Source organism: Hesperophylax consimilis, chromosome 16 (genome assembly GCF_061612785.1).
Source record: "Hesperophylax consimilis isolate HC1 chromosome 16, BYU_Hcon_1.0, whole genome shotgun sequence".
Lineage (NCBI taxonomy): Eukaryota > Metazoa > Arthropoda > Insecta > Trichoptera > Limnephilidae > Hesperophylax > Hesperophylax consimilis.
The window spans coordinates 6,136,604-6,155,581 of NC_142851.1; the positions used below are offsets into that span (position 1 = coordinate 6,136,604).

The 18,978-nt window shown below is 39.6% G+C and overlaps 2 protein-coding genes across 3 annotated transcripts; one reads left to right on the forward strand and one right to left on the reverse strand.

Annotated features, from left to right (window-relative positions):
- Positions 1-1,264: 1,264 nt before the first annotated feature.
- LOC149416596 (putative maleylacetoacetate isomerase 2) lies at positions 1,265-16,654 on the forward strand. 2 transcript variants are annotated; one of them, XM_089640826.1, is made up of 5 exons: positions 1,265-1,437; positions 3,665-3,842; positions 5,124-5,242; positions 6,285-6,496; positions 14,748-16,654. In XM_089640826.1, the coding sequence occupies exons 1-5, from the start codon at positions 1,420-1,422 to the stop codon at positions 14,872-14,874; spliced, it is 654 nt and encodes a 217-aa protein (XP_089496952.1). In that variant the 5' UTR covers positions 1,265-1,419; the 3' UTR covers positions 14,875-16,654. The 2 variants fall into 2 exon arrangements, with proteins under 2 accessions (XP_089496952.1, XP_089496951.1); XM_089640825.1 differs by lacking the exon at positions 1,265-1,437 and adding an exon at positions 1,601-1,763.
- A 1,347-nt stretch (positions 16,655-18,001) lies between these two features.
- LOC149416597 (uncharacterized) lies at positions 18,002-18,949 on the reverse strand. Its single transcript, XM_089641281.1, has one exon. It carries the CDS (start codon positions 18,947-18,949, stop codon positions 18,002-18,004), a length of 948 nt encoding a protein of 315 aa, XP_089497407.1.
- Between the last annotated feature and the right edge of the window lie 29 nt (positions 18,950-18,978).

The window sequence follows — 18,978 nt, forward strand, 5'->3', positions numbered from 1 at the left end:
AGTAGCTTAGCATTTTTAAAGTGTTTGTATATTTCATATTTTTATTTGATAAAACCTAATCAGTTTACATAGCAGTGGGGCCCCATTTTTTAATTTGCCCCAGGGCCCTTGGTTACCTAGCTACGCCACTGCGTACATCTATAGTAATTGAGCCATTATTAAGTACCTACCTATTTTTCGTAAAAATATACTAACCACAAATTATCATTACAAGAAGTGAGCTTTAAATAGACACGCCCACAAATACTTAAGTAAAGGTGAACCTCGACTAATAATGTAATTATTGGGGTTATTACCTAGATCATAGTTTGCAAAGAAATAAAATAATAATACAAGGAATGATCATAAGACAAAAGACCTACCTATCTCAAATGAAACGATCAGTATGAGGTCTTATTTATCCATGTATAAATACTATACCAAATGCATCCCATTCATTTTATAAACATTTGTTCAGTTTAGCTGTAGGTATATATTAGTGACTATTTCTGTTGTTAGTGTAGTGAGGATAATTTGTGTTTATTTATTGCCATTTATTTGTGTTCTTAAATCTTTTTTTATTATTTATTTGTAAATATGAGTTACTATCATGCATTTTTGTAAATATTTTAGCACTCGGGTACTTGACCCTTAGTATTTTGTTTTAATTTATGTGAAAATCTGTCATTAGATTTTATTTGTTTTTTTTTTAAACCTAAAACCGCACAAGAGTCACCAACCAGTAAACCATTTCAAGCAACGTTTCAATTCCGAATTGTGGTATTACATCGGGGCAATACTAAGAGTATCTTCCGCTCTGGAACGTGCCGCAAATATACTATATGTGATTTTAAATTAGTAAATTGTGAAGTAACACAAATTAATCAAATAAAATTTACTTGCTCACGCCTGGATTCGAACCCAAGGCCTCTGGCTTGCTAGTCGAGAGCTTTACTCCTTGACCACACAGGCCATTATTTATAGATGTAAAAAAACTGTTGGTTTTCTTAAATAACTAAATAATTGTAAAGGTGACCACGTTTTAATAATGCACTAAGTAACGCATTTAAAATACCTACCTATTTATACATTATATAAAACTAATAAGGTATAATGAATCTTCCAAACGGTTTATACTATTTGTTTTGTTCTGTTTGCTGGGTAAGTTAAGTAGGTACCTACCATCTTTTTACCAAGCTGAGTAATTATATTTCTATCAGCCTAGCAAATCAAGGGTGGGTATTCAAACGCACGCATGCGCGGGAAAATTCGGGGTTGTTAGCAGTTTAGCGAGAAAAAAATTGCATCTCCTATTTGGCGTCCGGTAATCGCCAGCTGTTTTTGCATTCCAAAAACAAGAATTGGTAATTCTGCCATCCGATATTCTGACTCGAATTTGGAAAATATTTCAAAATTAATTTCTCCAAGTACAACGGTGGCATGTCGGCATTAGCGAAGGTAAAATATTAAAATAATTGAATTCTCTCATCTGTCATTTCTCAGTTTCCTTTGTTAGGGGTTAGATTTTGATTAATTTAAAATTCAATATTTTTTACGCGGATTCTAAATGGATTCTGGTGTGAAACAACTAAGATGTTTTCATTTTATTGTGAAGTGCTTCGTTATTTGCATAAGAATCTCGTTGATAGCCTTGGTGTTATTATTATTATGTTGACCGGCAGCAACTCGTTCTCTCAGTTCTTGGTTTGTATTTGAGTTGAAAGTTATCTTTTTTGACAAAATTAGCCATGTCACAAGTAATAGCAGTGACTACAGATGAAAAGGTACAGAAATATTGCATTATTAATCATTAGAATGTGGTGAGCTATAAATGGCTATAACAGAGGGCAGTAATTTATCGAGAAGCTGTGTTTAAAAAATAAAAAGGATATCTGCAGTGTGTTTTAAGAGATTGTACACATTTTATTTTTCAATAAGCCAAATCACTTTCGTTTCTTACAGAGGTAAATAATTACCATCTTTTATTTTAATTTTTACAAATACTTCTAAGTGTCTAATTTTCCTAATTGTTAAAACAACTTCAGACAAGACGGATTTGACATTTAAACAATGACCTGAAGAATGCCTGTGCTGGGCTCCCACTGTCTATCTACTTAAAGTGTAATGTCATAATGTCTTGAATTCTGTTCAATGTCTTATGTGTATTCTATTATTATAAGTTGACGTGCGATTATTCTAGCATTTGTAGAGAAACCACAAACATTGTTTCTTTGATCGGTGTTGGGCTGAGCCAAATATTGCAAAGAGTCTTCTATTTAATAAACGTTAAATTAACCTTAGCCAGGAGGTTAGTTAGTAGAGCAAATAACTCAGTTCAAGAGTCAAAGCCCTTATCATTGTTTAACTATTCAGAACTAGAATCATGTTTTCTTTGACAAAATCCCAAGAACTAGACAAATATTCAAAAACAATTCTTTGTATGTATGCAGAGTTTATGGTGGTTATATCACATGGTTACCTGAGATGTTTCAGCCATAGCATCCGGCCACAAATTACCCCGTCACCCCTGAAGATCTAGTAGAGAGAACAATCTTCAACGATGAGTTTCAACAATTGCATTATGTGTGTTTTGAATTTGTTGGCATTAAAACAATTCAGAGAGCTCAAGTTCCTCTTTATTTTAACCTAATAAAACACCATAACATAGATTTTCTTATTATTCAAAAGTAAACCGAGATCATGTGGCGGAAGACGCCGAAGTATGAAGAGTATGATGCTAAATATGTAGAGTGGTGCCATCTGTTAGTGCATAATCAAAGCATAGGATCCCAACCAGTGGCGGCTAGTGCGAAGGAGCGTTAGAGCTACGCACTAAATTAAGTTGAAAAAAATTCAACTACGCCGAAATTTTGGTCAATCTAAAAATAATATTTACTATCAACTAATATAAATTAATATATAAACTAATATAAATTAATTAAATAGAATTCCACCAAAATCAAAGCAAGTAAGAGAAATAAATACAAGTAATACTCGACTGTATACAATTTTTAGAACTATTAACAACTAATGTATTCCTACTATATTTAATAGATTCTTCTGATTTTAACACAATTACTGTAACAATATGTAATTTCATACATAACTATTCGATAGTCTCACCATGTAAGCAATTAACATCTCTTTTATTCATACAAATATTCCTTACTAGAAATTACATTTGCAGTTATATTTTTATTCAAGGTTTACTTAGGCAGAACTTCATACATTTATCTCTCAATATTATTAAATCCCTTCATCTTGCCCAAAGCAGCATGCATCAGGTAAAAAAAAAACATTAAGTGAGATTACTGCGGTTGGCAAGACAAAGTGCCAAAGTTGTTAAGTTCTCACTGTAATTGGCTAAAAAAAATAATTAGATACTGGTGTAGGGAATAGACTGATAATATTTTTAGAGAACCACCCTTTTTGTGAGGAAAAGCTGCCACTGATCTCAACGATACTATCTTCTTCCTCTTTGGTGGGAGACCGATTGTCTCGACAAGGCCTCTCCAACGTCCCTTTCCTTTGCTACTACAACGGCCTCCGTCCATAGCAGGCCAAGCTTCTTCTCGCACTGCCTTTGGAGTTGCTTCTTCCAACTTTGCCTGGGGTTGCCATCTGGACACCTATATATCAATAGATACTAATATGCATTTATTTTATTTTGTGTCGTTATTTGCAGCCGGTACTGTATTCGTACTGGCGCAGTTCTTGCTCGTGGCGCGTGCGCATCTGTCTGAATCTGAAGGAGATCCCGTACGACATCAAGGCCGTCAGCCTTATCAAGGGCGGCGGGGAGCAACACTGCAACGAGTACCGCGATGTCAACCCAATGGAGCAGGTGCCGGCCCTGCTGATCGGTAATGTGTTGATCTTTTTAATTTCTGTTACTTGCCTTTTATTTATATACATATGTACATAATACTGTTGATATGTCATTCAAAAAAGCTTAATAGAAGAACTGCAACACAATCTATTGTAGTTCAAGTTTTACTCTTGAATTCCAGTTTATATATTACTTGTAAATTAGTCCCAGAGAGATCTTACATCATCGGTACGTCATCGACCACTGTCCTAAAATGCTTACATAAAAATTTTGAACAAAAGGGACCCGCATTGGATTATTTTGTTGCACTCACAGTTTTCTTACAATATCAAAACAATCAGTGATGTGGGGTTAAATAGAGTACGCAATAACATCATCGCACCATTCAAGGACGCACCCCGTACTAACGTGGTGGGCTATAGTCAAAGTAGAACTCTAAGGGACAAATAAGTGAAATACAATTACAGTACTGATGTTTATCAAATACCATTTGCATGCAGCACTTTTTGTGAAATTCATACATTTTCCGTGAAAATTAATGCAAAGTATATGTTTGCGTAACACTGACGACACGGTTTATTCGCACTTATAACTAAGAATTGTCGGTAACGTATTAAATTTTATCTGCAAAGATTTTAACAATTATTACCAAGATACTTAACATACAATTTACTATCAATATACTTTAGAGATAAACTCCATTCAACTTTCACACGCTCCACGCAAGACAAAAAGATAATATTAGTCTGAAAAGAATGAAGAAATCAAAAACACAAAATTGTTTACTGTGTAAAGGCATTCAAATGTGAAGCTTAGTTGCCAGAAAGGTGTTACATTATTTATGCAATAAATATTAGTAGTAAGCAATATGTAAATTAAAATATATATGTTTACATTACATCACATAAAGTGGAACTTAAACAGATGCATTCCATATTCTATCTGTTGCTGAATTTAGGCATCCCATCGTATCGATTCTTCCATCCAGGCCTCTCGCAATCACCGTCGAAAGTAAATACATTGGACATTCTTATTTTTGAGTCTCGTTGAAGGCAGATACTTACATATGCCCAACGTCAAAAGTCATTCCACTCAAACAGCGAGTGAGTCAAACCACTAGTTTTTCGAGTGGAATGACATCGTAAACGAGTTTAGAAGGGCGAGTAAACGCGGTAATCTTGAATGGCCGGCCTGCCGTAATCGAAGAGCTCGTAAATGCACTTATGGCACAGAACCGGCTAAATTAAATCTTATAATATTTTAAGATTTATGAATGGTTAGTGTGGAGATATTAAGAGTAGTTTAATGTTTGCAGATGGCCACACCCTGGTGGAGTCCCTGTCCATAATGCACTACTTGGAGGAAACCAGGCCGCAGAGGCCCCTCATGCCACAGGACTGCCACAAGAGGGCAAAGGTCAGGGAGATCTGTGAGGTAGGGACATTGTCTTTTGAATACAATCTATTATTCTTCTCTTGTGGTGGTCAGGTTGGCTGACATACACAGGATTTTGGATCTAGAATGCTACATCTCTACAAACCATAACCACAATACATAATAAATGATAAATTAAAATATGACAAACATTTAGAATACCAAAAAATAACTAAAAAAAATTCTCTTCGAGACCCATGTTCACTCCTTCCTCTCCTCAAAAAAACCCTTCCCACAGCAACCCCAAAGATGACATAGGCCCTGAGGGCAATTAGTTTTCCTCAGGGCCTCCTATAATGTAATGCAAACTAATTTAATATAATTCAAGCAAAAAAACTAGGGGCCCTCGGGGAACCAAGGGGGAGTGGAAAAGAGAGCGGAGACGACCTCTGTTTATTTATTTATTTATACTGGGTTTTTACATACGATCTCACTTACATGAGAACAATCCAGTTGTAAAAACTCAGTTAATATACAAATAGGTACAACAATTACCAAAATCTACTCAGCCATAGGACACATTAATTTTCATATACTATATAGGTAAACAAAGATTAAAATATAAAACAAATAAAAATTCAAAATTAAACATATATATGAAACACAAATATACAGAAAAGTAAGAGACACAAGTAATACATAATATAATCAGTGCAACATATTTTTTAACAACTCTGTTGTGCACTCTTTCCTCGTGGGGCCTTCAGGGAACCCAAACAGAGGGGGACCTTCGATGGGAAAACCCTTACCGCTTCAGGATCCTCCACCTAACCCAGAAACAAACTCAAAGGAATGTTATAAATTGGGATAAATTGGGCTAAGCACATGGGCCCATGGCCTGAGTGCTCATGGAAACTATCAAAAAAACTGTAGTCTTTAGAGTTAGGGCGAAATGCCGCCCCCCTAAAAATTGCCAGTTTAGGTAGCTGCCTAGGGGGCCTAGGCCTAAATACGACATTGCCTGCAGAGTGAATATAGCCCGGATGAAACAGAAGAATGTTTATATGAAATAATAGTAATTGACCCCTTCTCCCTGCTCCAGGTCATATCATCGGGCATCCAGCCCCTGCAGAACCTGGTGGTGCTGATCTATGTGGGCGAGGAGAAGAAGAAGGAGTGGGCGCAGCACTGGATCACCCGCGGCTTCCGCGCTGTCGAGAAGCTGCTGTCTGCCTCGGCCGGGAAGTACTGCGTCGGAGATGAGCTCACGCTGGCCGACTGCTGTCTGATACCTCAAGTCTTCAACGCTAGAAGGTTGGCTTCTTCACATAATTAATCATGTATATATTAATATTACTAGCACAGACCCGTGAAAACTCACAGGTTAGTCTGAATTCTTGACAAATCAGTTGCTTGTTAATTCCATTCCTTGCTCATCAATATTACCTATGCGAGTAGCAGTGCGCGGAGACCGGATTCAGTTTTTTCTGGTCATTCGGCATTAGAGCGTTGGGGGTCAAATCGGTCTAATTGGATGTAAAAAGGCTCATTCTCATGTAAAAATTTCAACCCTGTGGGCATGCGTTTGGCGCATTTTCCTATTATGCACCTGGGTAGAAGGATCAATGACGCTAGTTCCCCAGAGCATCTTTCATTCCTAGCAAATATTGCTTATGCAATGATGGAGCTATGTAATTGAACCCCTGTCACCTGGGTGGGAACCCTAAGCATTTGTCTACTAATCTACTAAGAGGAAACTAACCATTGATACGGAGCTGGTCTGCATTGCCTCTACAAGCAATCAATAGTGCCACTATGCCCTCTTTCATGTTCGTTAGAAACAGTTGGACCAGTAACGGATAGCTCTAAGAAGCATTGGAGCAACGCTCTCCCGAAATTTCAGTCAATCTAAAAGTAATAATTATCAACTGATAATAATATCATGAAAAATAAAAGCAAATAAAAGTATTACCTTAAATTCAACCGGCTCGAATTTTTATTTTTTGTATCACGTGTCATAAGTCACATGGTGCGAGAGAATTCCATATCGCTCATCGAGAAACTTCACCCGGGAACATCAATTATCTATATACGCCGAGTGGATGTCGACCATAGTATTGAAATTTCTCCGAAACATGAATGGTGCTCGCCAATGCCTCGGAAACTCTTCAGTGAGATGGCGTTTACAATTTTTTTTTTATAGAGCGGATACGGTTTACATATAGTTTCCGTGAGCACTTAGATCATAGACCCATAGTGCTATCTCCCATTTTACCTCATTCCTTTAACAGTCACCTGTTCCCTTTTATAAAGTTCACCAGGATTGTTATTGGATATGTGGCTATGTCTTCTGGTTCCACCATGTGTATTCCCAGGTCTCATTTCTCCTCTCCAATCCCCCTTGGTTCCCTGAAGGCCCCAAAAGGGGAGAGAGCCTCATCTCTCCTCTCCACTCCTCTTTGGTTCCCGAAAGGCCCCATGAGAGGACTTCGTCTCTCCTCTCCACGCCTCCTTGGTTCCCCGAAGGTCCCGCAACCGAGGAGTTTACTCTTCATTGGTTCACTGAAGGCCCCATGGCGGAAGAGTCCACTCCCCCTCGGTTCCCTGAAGGCCCCACGAGGGAAGAGGGTCTCGTCGTTTCTCTCCTCTCCTCCTTGGTTCCCTTAAGGTCCCAATAGGGAAGAGGCCTTCGTTTCTCCTCTCCACTCCTCCTTGGTTCCCCGAAGGCCCCATGGCAGAAGAGTCCACTCCTTGAAGGCCTCACGAGGGAAAAGGGAGTTTTCAAATGGTCCAATATTCGTCCCACGGGTATCTAGGGAAATAGAAGGTCTACTCCAGGAGAGCCCTGAGTACTGGAGTAAGGTCTAAATACTCCGAGATGCGACCCTGTTTCTCGGAGGCACCGTTCGTGACACTGTTCCCCAGGTCATTCAGCCTGAGCACGGTAGCTCACACCTTAGCTTGGGATGGCTATTGCAGGTCGTGTTTCCACTCCCTGAGCGATGGGTTCGCCACACTCCCTACGCTTAACGTTTACAATTTAGTTTACAATTCGCATACCAATCATTCCAGTGGGTCGGTATAAGCTTTAAAATTGCTAATTGCTATTATCTTTCGCCGCTGAAGGTTTACCTGACCTAACGTAGGGATAGATTGGCATTATTGGCAATATTTTTACCGCATTACCCATTTTGGTGAGTACAAGTTGCCACTGGTCGGGACTAGAGGAGAGGCGTATTTATCATACCTGGTAAAAGTACCTATTAAAAAATATATATTTAGTACCAGTATAAAATACTTGTTACTTGTTACGTGAGTATTTTGGAGTGTTACGGCGACACGGCCTGATATGTATATGTGGCGTTCTCAGCCGAAGGCAGCATCACCAGAAAGGTCCCGTGAACTTTATTACGTATCGTAATGGTGCAAAATTCCAATGAGACATGGAATTATGTTCACGGGCCCTTCCTGTATGCCACCCTCTGATGGTAGAAGTATGATTTCTATTTCGAGGGCTCATGAGCACTGTTAAATTGCAATCCCCGTGATAAGAAGGTAGGCTAGGTTCTATAGTAAAGTAATCAAACAGCAAATTGCATTTAATAGCCAAACAAACATGTATTAGATTGACTGGGTACAAATTACATTTTATACACTTATTACAAAATAGTCAACAGTTCAAGACTCACCCCCATTGTGTGGGACCTAGGAGCTAACTATACTACTGTGATGCTGAACGGGCATATTCGCACCACGGATCGTGGAGATTGGCGTCTGCAGACGATGTCCGGCCAAACGGAAAAGCTTGTTGGGAAGATTGCTTCTGTTGATAACTAGTTTAACATTTCAATCCCTTTTAGTCGTAATCAGATATGATCTTTAACCTTTGGAACACCAGACCCTTATTGAGGGAAAAGAAAAATGAACTCTAAAGTGTTACAAGTGCAGGCGATTGTTTTAAAAAAATTTATACACTTTCTCACGGCATTGTTAGAAATGGGGGGATTACGTAGGGCGCCAGTGTTGGGGATGGAGCTCCCCACGTTATAGCTCCATGTGGCGGCATTGTTAGGAAGGCAGCTCAGCGTAGAGTTATGAGAATCCAATTATCCAGGAAGGGTCGGCAAAAGCCTTTACACGGGGAACTTATCAACAATCCAGACTACATTTCTCTCGTGAAATGAAACTCCCATGGGGATGATAAATGGTTGTATTCACAGGCAACAGGTACATTGTATGACACAAATGGGGATACAGTTAACATCCTAAATTATTTCCTGGCTGTTAGAATTGAACAATCTCTCTCGTATTTTGTTCTGGCTGGCAAGCTTGTTTAGCAGACATTAGAAGGCACATAATGGGGCAATGGTTAAGTAACATGCTTACATGAGCCGTGGGTGATGCAAGAGTTGAGAGACCCTGGTGGCGTTACTCACAGTCATGGTGGAGTAATAACCATGGTAGTGCTCGTACATACGCGCCATCGCGCGCATATCAGACTTCAATGATGTAGCCGGCACTTCGCGTTCGAGACCGGTTTATAGCAAAACAGCCACACATGTGGTCAGGACCAAAGCTAGATTCTGAGTGGGAGCGGCTAACGGCGGCTGAGAAGCGGTTGGTTTTAGCGTGGGTTGCGCCCTGGGATATGCGCAAGCCGCCAGTGTTGCCAACCATCTCCGTTTAATTAGATTCGCTGGGCTTTTGAGAACTTCTTCGTGACAGCATATAGGTTTAAATCGCATATCAAAAAATTTCAGCTCGGGTGAAATTCCAATGCCAGCAGCGCATGAACGGTTCTCGACGGGAAAAAATTCTTGTCACTGGTACTCAAACGGTTTTCCAGAGGTTAAGACGATGCACTGCAAATTAATGCAAAATCACATGTTTTTGATTTAAAATTTGATCGCTTAGAAATATTATAGGTGCTTTAATTAAGTACTCCGAGTAGAACGCATCTTGGCCTTTGCTATAGTAAAAGTATTTTTTCAAGCCTAGAAAAGAATAAAGTATCAGGCCTATAAAAAATGCTTTGATTTGCAAGATCTCCTACTTAACCCTTATTATTTTTTTTATTGTACAACTAGCTGTACCCCGCCACGTATTGCTGTGAAACAGTCTGTCTGTGCAGATGATTGAGGTGATTTTCTGACGAAAACAGATATAGATAGAGAAACAATAGCGTGTGTTGCTTTTATATCCAAGAGATGGCGCTGTTTCTCAAATAAAGAATGGTTTTATCTTTCATATGTGACTTCTATATATAATATAGGTATCAGTGGCAGTCGGTGACTTTTTGTAGAAGGGATGCTGGACATCAAATGTTTATACACATACTTACTACGTACTTGATATCAAATATGCACATCTTGGCACTAGCCCACTAACAAGATACAATTAGGTACTGTCTAAAATTATCTCCATAAATCCATTAAGCTCCATAACTCAATATTTCTAGTATTCAGTTTTTCACACAATTCACTATTATCATTTAGAACACGTTGGCGAAGTATCCATCTTATTTGGGGTATTCATTTTTATTTATTTAAATTATGATAAAAATAGTAAATCGCATCGTAATATTCAATAAGAATTCGACTTCAGCTTCAAGCTGAAAGCAAACTGTCAAAGCAGCGCGCGCATACAATCCAATGGATTAGTAATAGAGTATACGGTTCTGTGCATTATACATATGAGCATTAAAGACAGTTTTTGTACGTTGGATGCTGTCATTAATATCGTATAAAGTTGAAGAAGATATTGGCTTGCTGTTCTCAGTGCGCATGCGTGGAAAGAACTTACGTTCTAGCATTGTTGGATACGGTTTACAGATCGCTTCTACACCACAGTGTGTTTTACGCGTTTCACAGTATTTGAGAATGTATGCGTATTTAGACTCGCCAGCGCTCTTTATATCGTGTTGTTCGTTGGGCGTACACAGAAACGGGACGATAATATGCATGATGTTTTATAATAATAATATTTGTATGATTTTTTTACAGCGCCGTTTTTGTAAAAAAATCACATTAAGGTCGCTGTAGAAATATTAAAATATTTAAATTGAATTATTGCTGTTTACGGCTAGAAGTCCATATCTTTTTACTCTAAAATGCAAGGGATGCGGAGCATCCACAGCATGTATGGACGGACCGCGCCTGATAGGTATATAGAAAAACATGCGTATTCGAATGCAATGTTTTGTCAAAATTTCAAAGCAATCCTTTTGGAGATTTAAGATTTTGAACAAATAAACATTTACATTTTTATTTATAACTAACTAACTAACTAACTAACCATCACGCCGTTTCCCCGCAGGGGTAGGCAGAGAGGACGGACCGCCAAACAACTCTGTCTTGGCACACACTCCTTGCCTCATTCACATTCATACATCGTCTCATACATACTCTTCTATTGTTCTGACTCTTGACATGGCCCGACTCAAGTATCTGATTCACTTGGTCGTGCCATGTCTTCCTCGGGCGCCCCCGACTTCTGCTACCATTCACATTTGCATCGTATATTCTCCTTACACTCCTTTCTTCGCTCATTCGCTCTACATGCCCAAACCATCTAAGCGTCCCTTTCTTGATCTTACTCATTACGCTTACATCAGCCTTGCACTTTTTGCGGATATCCACATTCCTCACACGATCATACATGGTTTTACCACACATACGCCTCAGGGATCTCATTTCAACAGCATTCAATCTACTTTCATCCTTTCTTTGCCAGTTCCATGCCTCACTTCCATACATCAGGGTAGGTACCAGCACTCCATTGTGGACTGCTAACTTCGCTTCTTTGGACAATTTTTTGTTAGCGCCAACTGCGTTCAGTCCTCCATTAATGGAGTTACCTGCATTTACTCTTCTTTCAATATCTCTGTCAGCCTTCCCATCACTCGTAAACATGCTTCCTAAATACACAAATTCATCCACCTGCTCCAAGTATTCCTCATTCACAGCTATATTACACACTGTTTTCGTACTTTCTCTTTCAAACACCATTACTTTAGACTTACTTACATTCATCATTAACTCATTCTTCACGCATACTTCGTTCATCCTAGACACGAGAGACTGCAGATCATCCATACTATTAGCAATCAGCACCGCATCATCAGCATACAACAGGCAACATACTTTCAGATTACTCAAATTCGCGCCCAATCCCACATCTTTCAATTCTTGCATACAATTATCCATGTATAGATTGAATAACCACGGTGACATTACGCAGCCTTGTTTAACACCTTTTGTGATATCAAACCACTCCGTAAAACCACCGTTCACCCTAACACATGCAACGCTTCCCTCATATAGAGACGCAATTGCCTGAGTCAGATTCGCATTCACTCCATACTTGGACAACACCTTCCATAGCTTTTTCCTGTCGACTCGGTCGTATGCTTTTTGTAGATCTACAAAGGCACAGAAAAGTTTCTGGTTTTTTGCCAGAAACTTCTCGGTGAGCATACGCAATGAGAAGATCTGGTCCATGCACCCCCTTCCACTCATAAAAGCACCTTGCACATCCCATATTTTATCCTTTGTTTCCTTTCTTACCCTTTCAATCAAAATTCTACCATACAGCTTGCCAACTGAACTTAGCAGGCTAATAGCCCTATGATTCCCACATTCCATACGTGACCCTTTACCTTTGTATAATGGCATGATCACTGCTCTTCTCCAATCTAAAGGCGTGTAACCTTCCTTTAAACATTGGTTAAAAAGATTGCACAACCATGTGAGAATTATACGGCTACCTCCTTTAAAATATTCAGCAGCAATATTGTCGAAACCGACAGCCTTACCATTCTTCATATACTTAATTGATCTTTCTATCTCATCCATGCTAATTTCGGTAACATTCAGTCCATCATCGTTCATATCTGATTCGCCGCTAGAATCACTGTCACTCACTTCGCTTTCAAAGACTTCCTCGAAATACTTCATCCATCTCTCTTTTATTTTTTCCTCATTCGTCAACATTTTTCCATCTTTCGATTTTATTACTTTCATGCTTCCGGTTTCAGGGCCACACCGGGACCTTTTGACTTCCTTCCAAAACAACTTAATGTTTTCTTGGAAATGGTTTGTCATTTTCATTCCTTCTTCCTCTTCCAGGCGTTTCTTTCGTTCTTTCACTCCAACTCTTACTTTTTTCTTACATTCCTTATATACTTCTTTCGCTCGATCCTTCTCTTCGCTGGAAGCACTGCCAGCCGCAATCAGACATAACCATGCTTTCTTCTTCTCTGAGACCAGTGCTTTAATATCATCATCCCACCATGCATCACCTTTCTTTCTACCTTGCGTACTTATTCCACACACCTCTCTAGCAGATTCACAAAGACTCACTTTTATGTGGTTCCATGTTTCGTCTATGCTTAGACCATCCATTTTTTTCTCATTCAATCTCATCTCTGCACAATTCACATACTTACTCCTCTCATTATCGTTTTGTAGTTTTTCTATTTTGATTCTTGTTGGAGTTAGTACCGTTTTCACTTTAGAGCGCCAACCGCGAAAGAGGTTTACTCTCGACACCACCAGAAAGTGGTCAGTTTCAACCTCTGCCCCTCTGAAAACTCTCGTGTCCTCGGTAACGGCTCTCAACCTAGAGTCAATTACTACAAAATCGATAATTGACCTCTCATTTCCTCTTTCCCACGTATATTGGTGGATACCTTTATGATCGAAAAAAGTATTGGACACAAAAAGGTTCCACTCTAAACATACTTCAAGTATTCTGTTCCCGTTGTCATTCGTTCTTTTATCCCCAAACATACCTAAGGCCGATTCAAATCCGTCACGTCTAATTCCTACCCACCCATTCAAATCGCCTGCCATTATAATCCTTTCATTAATATTTTTCAGTCTCATCACATCATTCACACCAGTCCAAAAATCATCTTTCTCTTCGTCACTCTCAGAATTGACAGGGGCATAACAAACAACAAGAAACACCCTTGTCAAACCGATTTTGAACCTAATCCACATTATTCTCGGACTTACACATTCATACTGCAACATACATTCAATCATTCTGGGAGACAGTAGTGCTGCAACACCCTGACACGCCCTCTCTGTATCTGGTCTCCCAGACCAAATGACGAGCCTATCGTTATGCTGCATTGTACCGCTCCCTTTTTTCATACTCTCTGTTACACAAAGTATGTCCAAACATTTGCTAACCATCGTGTCACACAATTCATTCATCTTTCTTTCCATACCTCCTCTAATATTCCACGTACCAATTCGACATTGTTCGAGTTCCTTCCTCCTCTTTGCGCCACCGAAGGGTTGGCGAAGACAGATAAATGTATCAAATAAAGCTCTTTAGATTATGATTGGAAAACATTTCAATATATGAACTGAACTTCACAAAATAAAATAAAACTTGCATTGTGGCTCTTTTTGCAGGAATTTCAACCTTATCGCCATCTGCATAAGAGGTGCTTGATTTCTCCCGATTCCGAATGTTACACGATGAGGTACATTGCCTTAAAATATTTAACTCTTCATTAATAATGCATGATATTCGTTATTTTTATTTATTTCAGATTCCACGTAGATCTGCGTCCATTCCCAATAATTCTCCGTATCGACCGAGAGCTGGAGAACCACCCGGCCTTCAGGGCCGCTCACCCGTCCAGTCAGCCCGACTGTCCGCCCGAGGCCACCAAGTAAACACCCACCATCCGGTGACCAACTCCAGATGCCAGTCAACCGGCCACCTCCTCTGGACACCAACCAACCATCTTAAATGATATTTTAACAAATTTTAATAATAATAAAATGTACGGGAGTTTCTCAACTTCACATTTTAATTAGAGCCTAAAGCAATTGACCTTTTTTCATAGGTTTGGTTTATGTTATGTCAACGTGCCCTACAAAAGCAATCTGTTATATTTTATATGAGCAATCTTTGAAGTTTTTCATTGTAATAAATTATAATGAAAAATTGATATTTGACCTTAACCACGCGATTGTCACATATGTGATCTATCGGCGGCTATCCTTGTACGCGGATGTCACAAATGAAATTTTAAAAATCCATGAAGTTTTACTAAAACATGCGTTGTGTTAAGACGAGACAATACCCTAAAATAAAGTCAGAAATCTTAACGACGTAAGTGGAGAAGCCGTGCACAAAAATAAGGGACGCCTGGCCCAATGTATTGGACAGACCTTTGGTTGAATTTGCTCTATCAAATCTCTAAAATAAAGTGAGAATCTTAACGACATAAGTGATAAAGTCATGTAAAAACAATAATCGGCGTGCGGCCCGGCGTAATGGATGGCTCTATGCTCGACTTTGCCCTAGCAGGCCTAGTAAATTGAACTTTCTGTGGGGTTTATTTTAATTATTTCTGATGAACGTATTACTAAAATCTCAAATGTTTCGGGAAGTTACTAAGTCATCATTTTGAAAAATAAAATGCTTTCCGTTAATTTTACAGTTGAAAAACGTTTTATAAAATTTTCAAATCGTTTTACATAAATAATTTTAATGGTAAGGTCCTGTTTTTTCTTAAATGTAAATAACTTTCATCCAAACGAATTCCTCTAGAAAACCTCGACCAAAGTCGCCTGTAGGTCCGTCCATTACGCCAGGCCGCATGCCGAATATTGTTTTTAATGTTTTTTTACTATAATACTTTTTATTAATAGATCTTTTGGTTTGACTGAAGATTGAACCTTCTTCCCCAGGGACTGGAGTCAACAGCGCTAACAACTGACCCAAATCCCGATTGGGTAGGACTGACATTTATTTCTTCTGCTGTAACGTCATCCAATTTCAGATAAATGTGTATGTCCGCGTGTGTATGTATAATTGCCACCAAAAGATGAGTCTTTCTTCTAAGTTTCAGCTCGATCGGATGTCGAGAAGTGGTTTAATTTCCACTTTCAAGATTTGCATTCATTCACGAAAACAAAATCTACATTCAAATAGATGTACTTAAAAAAGGCTGACTTCTAAGGTTGCTGCTACAAACAAATATATTTGTAGATAGAATACTTAACGTAGGGCATGTTGATATAATTATGATTGATATTTTTCAATATCATGATCACTGAATGATTTTAAAAACCTAATAATATGACTTCTATAACTTTAGTAGTCATATAACTACATAAAATGTAGTATTTTGTATGGTAAGTCCTTTTTGAGCAAGCAATAAACAAGGTCCTTCTCATTTAAATAACAATTGATGATTTATGAAAGATTTACAAAAGTACGAATGTATTTTTTATGAGCAAACGCACTTAAGTTTAATACAACGATTGAATTCAGTATTGACAAGGAAGTTTATAAAAGGCATTTACAAAAAAATCATAACAAAATAGAGACAGTAATTGAAAGAAAAAATGTTTATCACAACTTCTTGTCGAGAAGGTGTTAATATTTCATGCCACTTCACTTTAACAATTTTCAATTTCATAATAAAATAGTTTTACCTACCAATAAAACTTATATTATGTACCTAACCTCATTTAAAACCTTTATTGAGAGAAGCATTCTCAAATTCCCTTTCGCGTGGCACTTTCCCGCTCTTTTTTCAGCACCTTGTGTTGGACAAGTGGTCACCAGATGCTACACAAAAGTAAAGCGTCCCCTATGCGACTTTTGTTTACGGCATTCTTTCTCATTAGTTCTCACCAGGCAGTGATTGCCTAGGTTTTAAATGAGGTTAGGTACATAATATAAGTTTTATTGGTAGGTAAAACTATTTTATTATGTAGCCTGAACCGTCATTTAAAACCTTTATTGAGATCTGTTTGTTATCGACTGGTGACCACTAACGCTAATGTGATCTATTATAATACGTCAAAAAACTGGAATACCTACTCACGTGTTACAGTGGGTGGAATAGGGAGGCTACAGACAATGCCCTATTTACCTCTAGGGGAGTGTTAACTTCCCTTCTGTAGAATTTGGCAAAGGTGTCCCGGCTCCTCCAGTTCCCTCGAGCCAGGATGTCATCCAATCTAAAATTATCCAGCCAGTTAAGTGACGCCACTGCTGCCCGTACACTTCCCGGGGCAGCTGTGATCTTAGCTTCTTCTAGAATTGTTTTGACCCAACGGGCGATGACTGTTCTTGAAGCTGCCTTAACTGCTCCCGATGTAGTGATGAAGAGTTCTGTTAAATTCTGCTTTGTTTCCCTCCGTTCTTTGGAGGTTTCAATCAGTTTCTTAATCCAGTATGCTGGGTCTATATTTGGCTGATTTCCGTTTCTCAACCTCCAACCTGACTGTTGGTATGTAGCAGAGTCAGTTTTGGATCCGAAAACTGGCCATAACGAGACCCCTTCCTCATTTATGAATAGTTTGTCTGGCGAACACTGTAACAAGGTCAGGTCATGCACTCTTCGTCCCGAAGCTAACAAAAGTAAAGTCGCTGCCCTTCTCGAGACTTCAAAGAGACTCAACTTTTTGGGTGGGTTAGCTTCTAACCAGGTCAACACCATTCTGGGATCCCAGATAGGAAGCTTAGACAGTTTAGGATGCTTTAATGCTGCGGCTTTGAGAACTTGTCTGACTAGAGGGTGTGAGCTTAGGTTTCCTTCTTCCGGGCTACTGAAAGTTGTTACTACCGATTTATGGAGTCGAATTGTGCTGGGAGAGAAATTGTCTTCTAAACTAAGATCTGTTAAAAATCTTGCCAGGTTACTTCCTGTAGGGACATTCGGGTTTACCCCGTGATTTAATGCCCACTTTTGCCACCTAAGCCATGCCGGTTTATATGTTTTAAGTGTGGATTCTCTCCAACCTGACTTTAAAAATTCTTTCTGTTTGTCCGACCAATCTGTTAATGACTGACTCCACCCCGGCACTTCCACACCTCCAAAATAAAATCCTCTACTTGTGGAGGGGGTTTCAAGGTTCTGGTGTCTATCAGCACTTCTGTCAGGTTCATTATGGTGAAAGGAGGGCTCGTCGCTCGACTTTTCAAGTCTGGTCTCCAGAATACTTTCTTCCATCTCGGGGATACAATCAGGTATAGGCCCTTGGCCCGGTTGAGGTGTGCGAGAACTCTCGGCATGAGGCACGGAGGGGGGAACACCCAAGCTAGAGGAAAATCCCACTCTCGAGTCCAAGCGTTGACAAAACTTGCCTCTTTGTCGAATACATTTAGGGACACATAATCTTCTACAACGTGAGCTGTCTCCGATGCAAACAGGTCTATAGTTGGTCTCCCCCATTTTGCAAAAATCAATTTTGTTGCTGCTGGTAAAAGATGCCACTCCGGAGGTTCGCGTTTTCTGGAGAGTTGATCTGCCACCTCGTTGAACCTTCCTGGTAGGTAGTGAGCAGACAGTGAAATGCGATACGTGTCTGTCATCTGAAGGACTTGACGAGTCGCTTCGAGCAATGTCTTGGATCGTGTGCCGCCTTCGTTGCGAAGGTACGCAACCACCGATTTGTTGTCTGACTGGATCAGGAGACCCGAGTCTGACAGCTCTGGCCCGTGAGGAGTAAGTGCTGCCAGCACGGCGAGCATTTCCTTGACATTGCTGTGGAGAGGTTGCTGTGTTTGGGACCAAGCTCCACTCAATCTGAGGTCGTCTAGCTGCGCACCCCATCCCCAGTCCGAGGCGTCGGTCGTGAGGGTATGACGAATCACTGCTTGATGCATTGGTGACCACGTCTGCAGGGACCTGCTCCACCATCTCAGCTCCTCTATCGCTGTTCGAGGAATGGGATGGATTCGTCTCGGTTTGAATGCAGGCAGCTTGCGACTGGCACACTGTAACATGCGAAGGTTAAGCCTGCCTCTATGAATAA

Excerpts from the sequence above, each read along its gene's own strand:
- LOC149416597 (XM_089641281.1), bottom strand. The coding sequence starts at position 18,949 with ATGTTACAGTGTGCCAGTCGCAAGCTGCCTGCATTCAAACCGAGACGA.
- LOC149416596 (XM_089640825.1), top strand. The coding sequence starts at position 1,728 with ATGTCACAAGTAATAGCAGTGACTACAGATGAAAAG. Across the intron at positions 1,764-3,664 it reads CAGTGACTACAGATGAAAAG|CCGGTACTGTATTCGTACTG; the intron begins GTACAGAAATAT and ends CGTTATTTGCAG. Across the intron at positions 5,243-6,284 it reads AGGTCAGGGAGATCTGTGAG|GTCATATCATCGGGCATCCA; the intron begins GTAGGGACATTG and ends TCCCTGCTCCAG.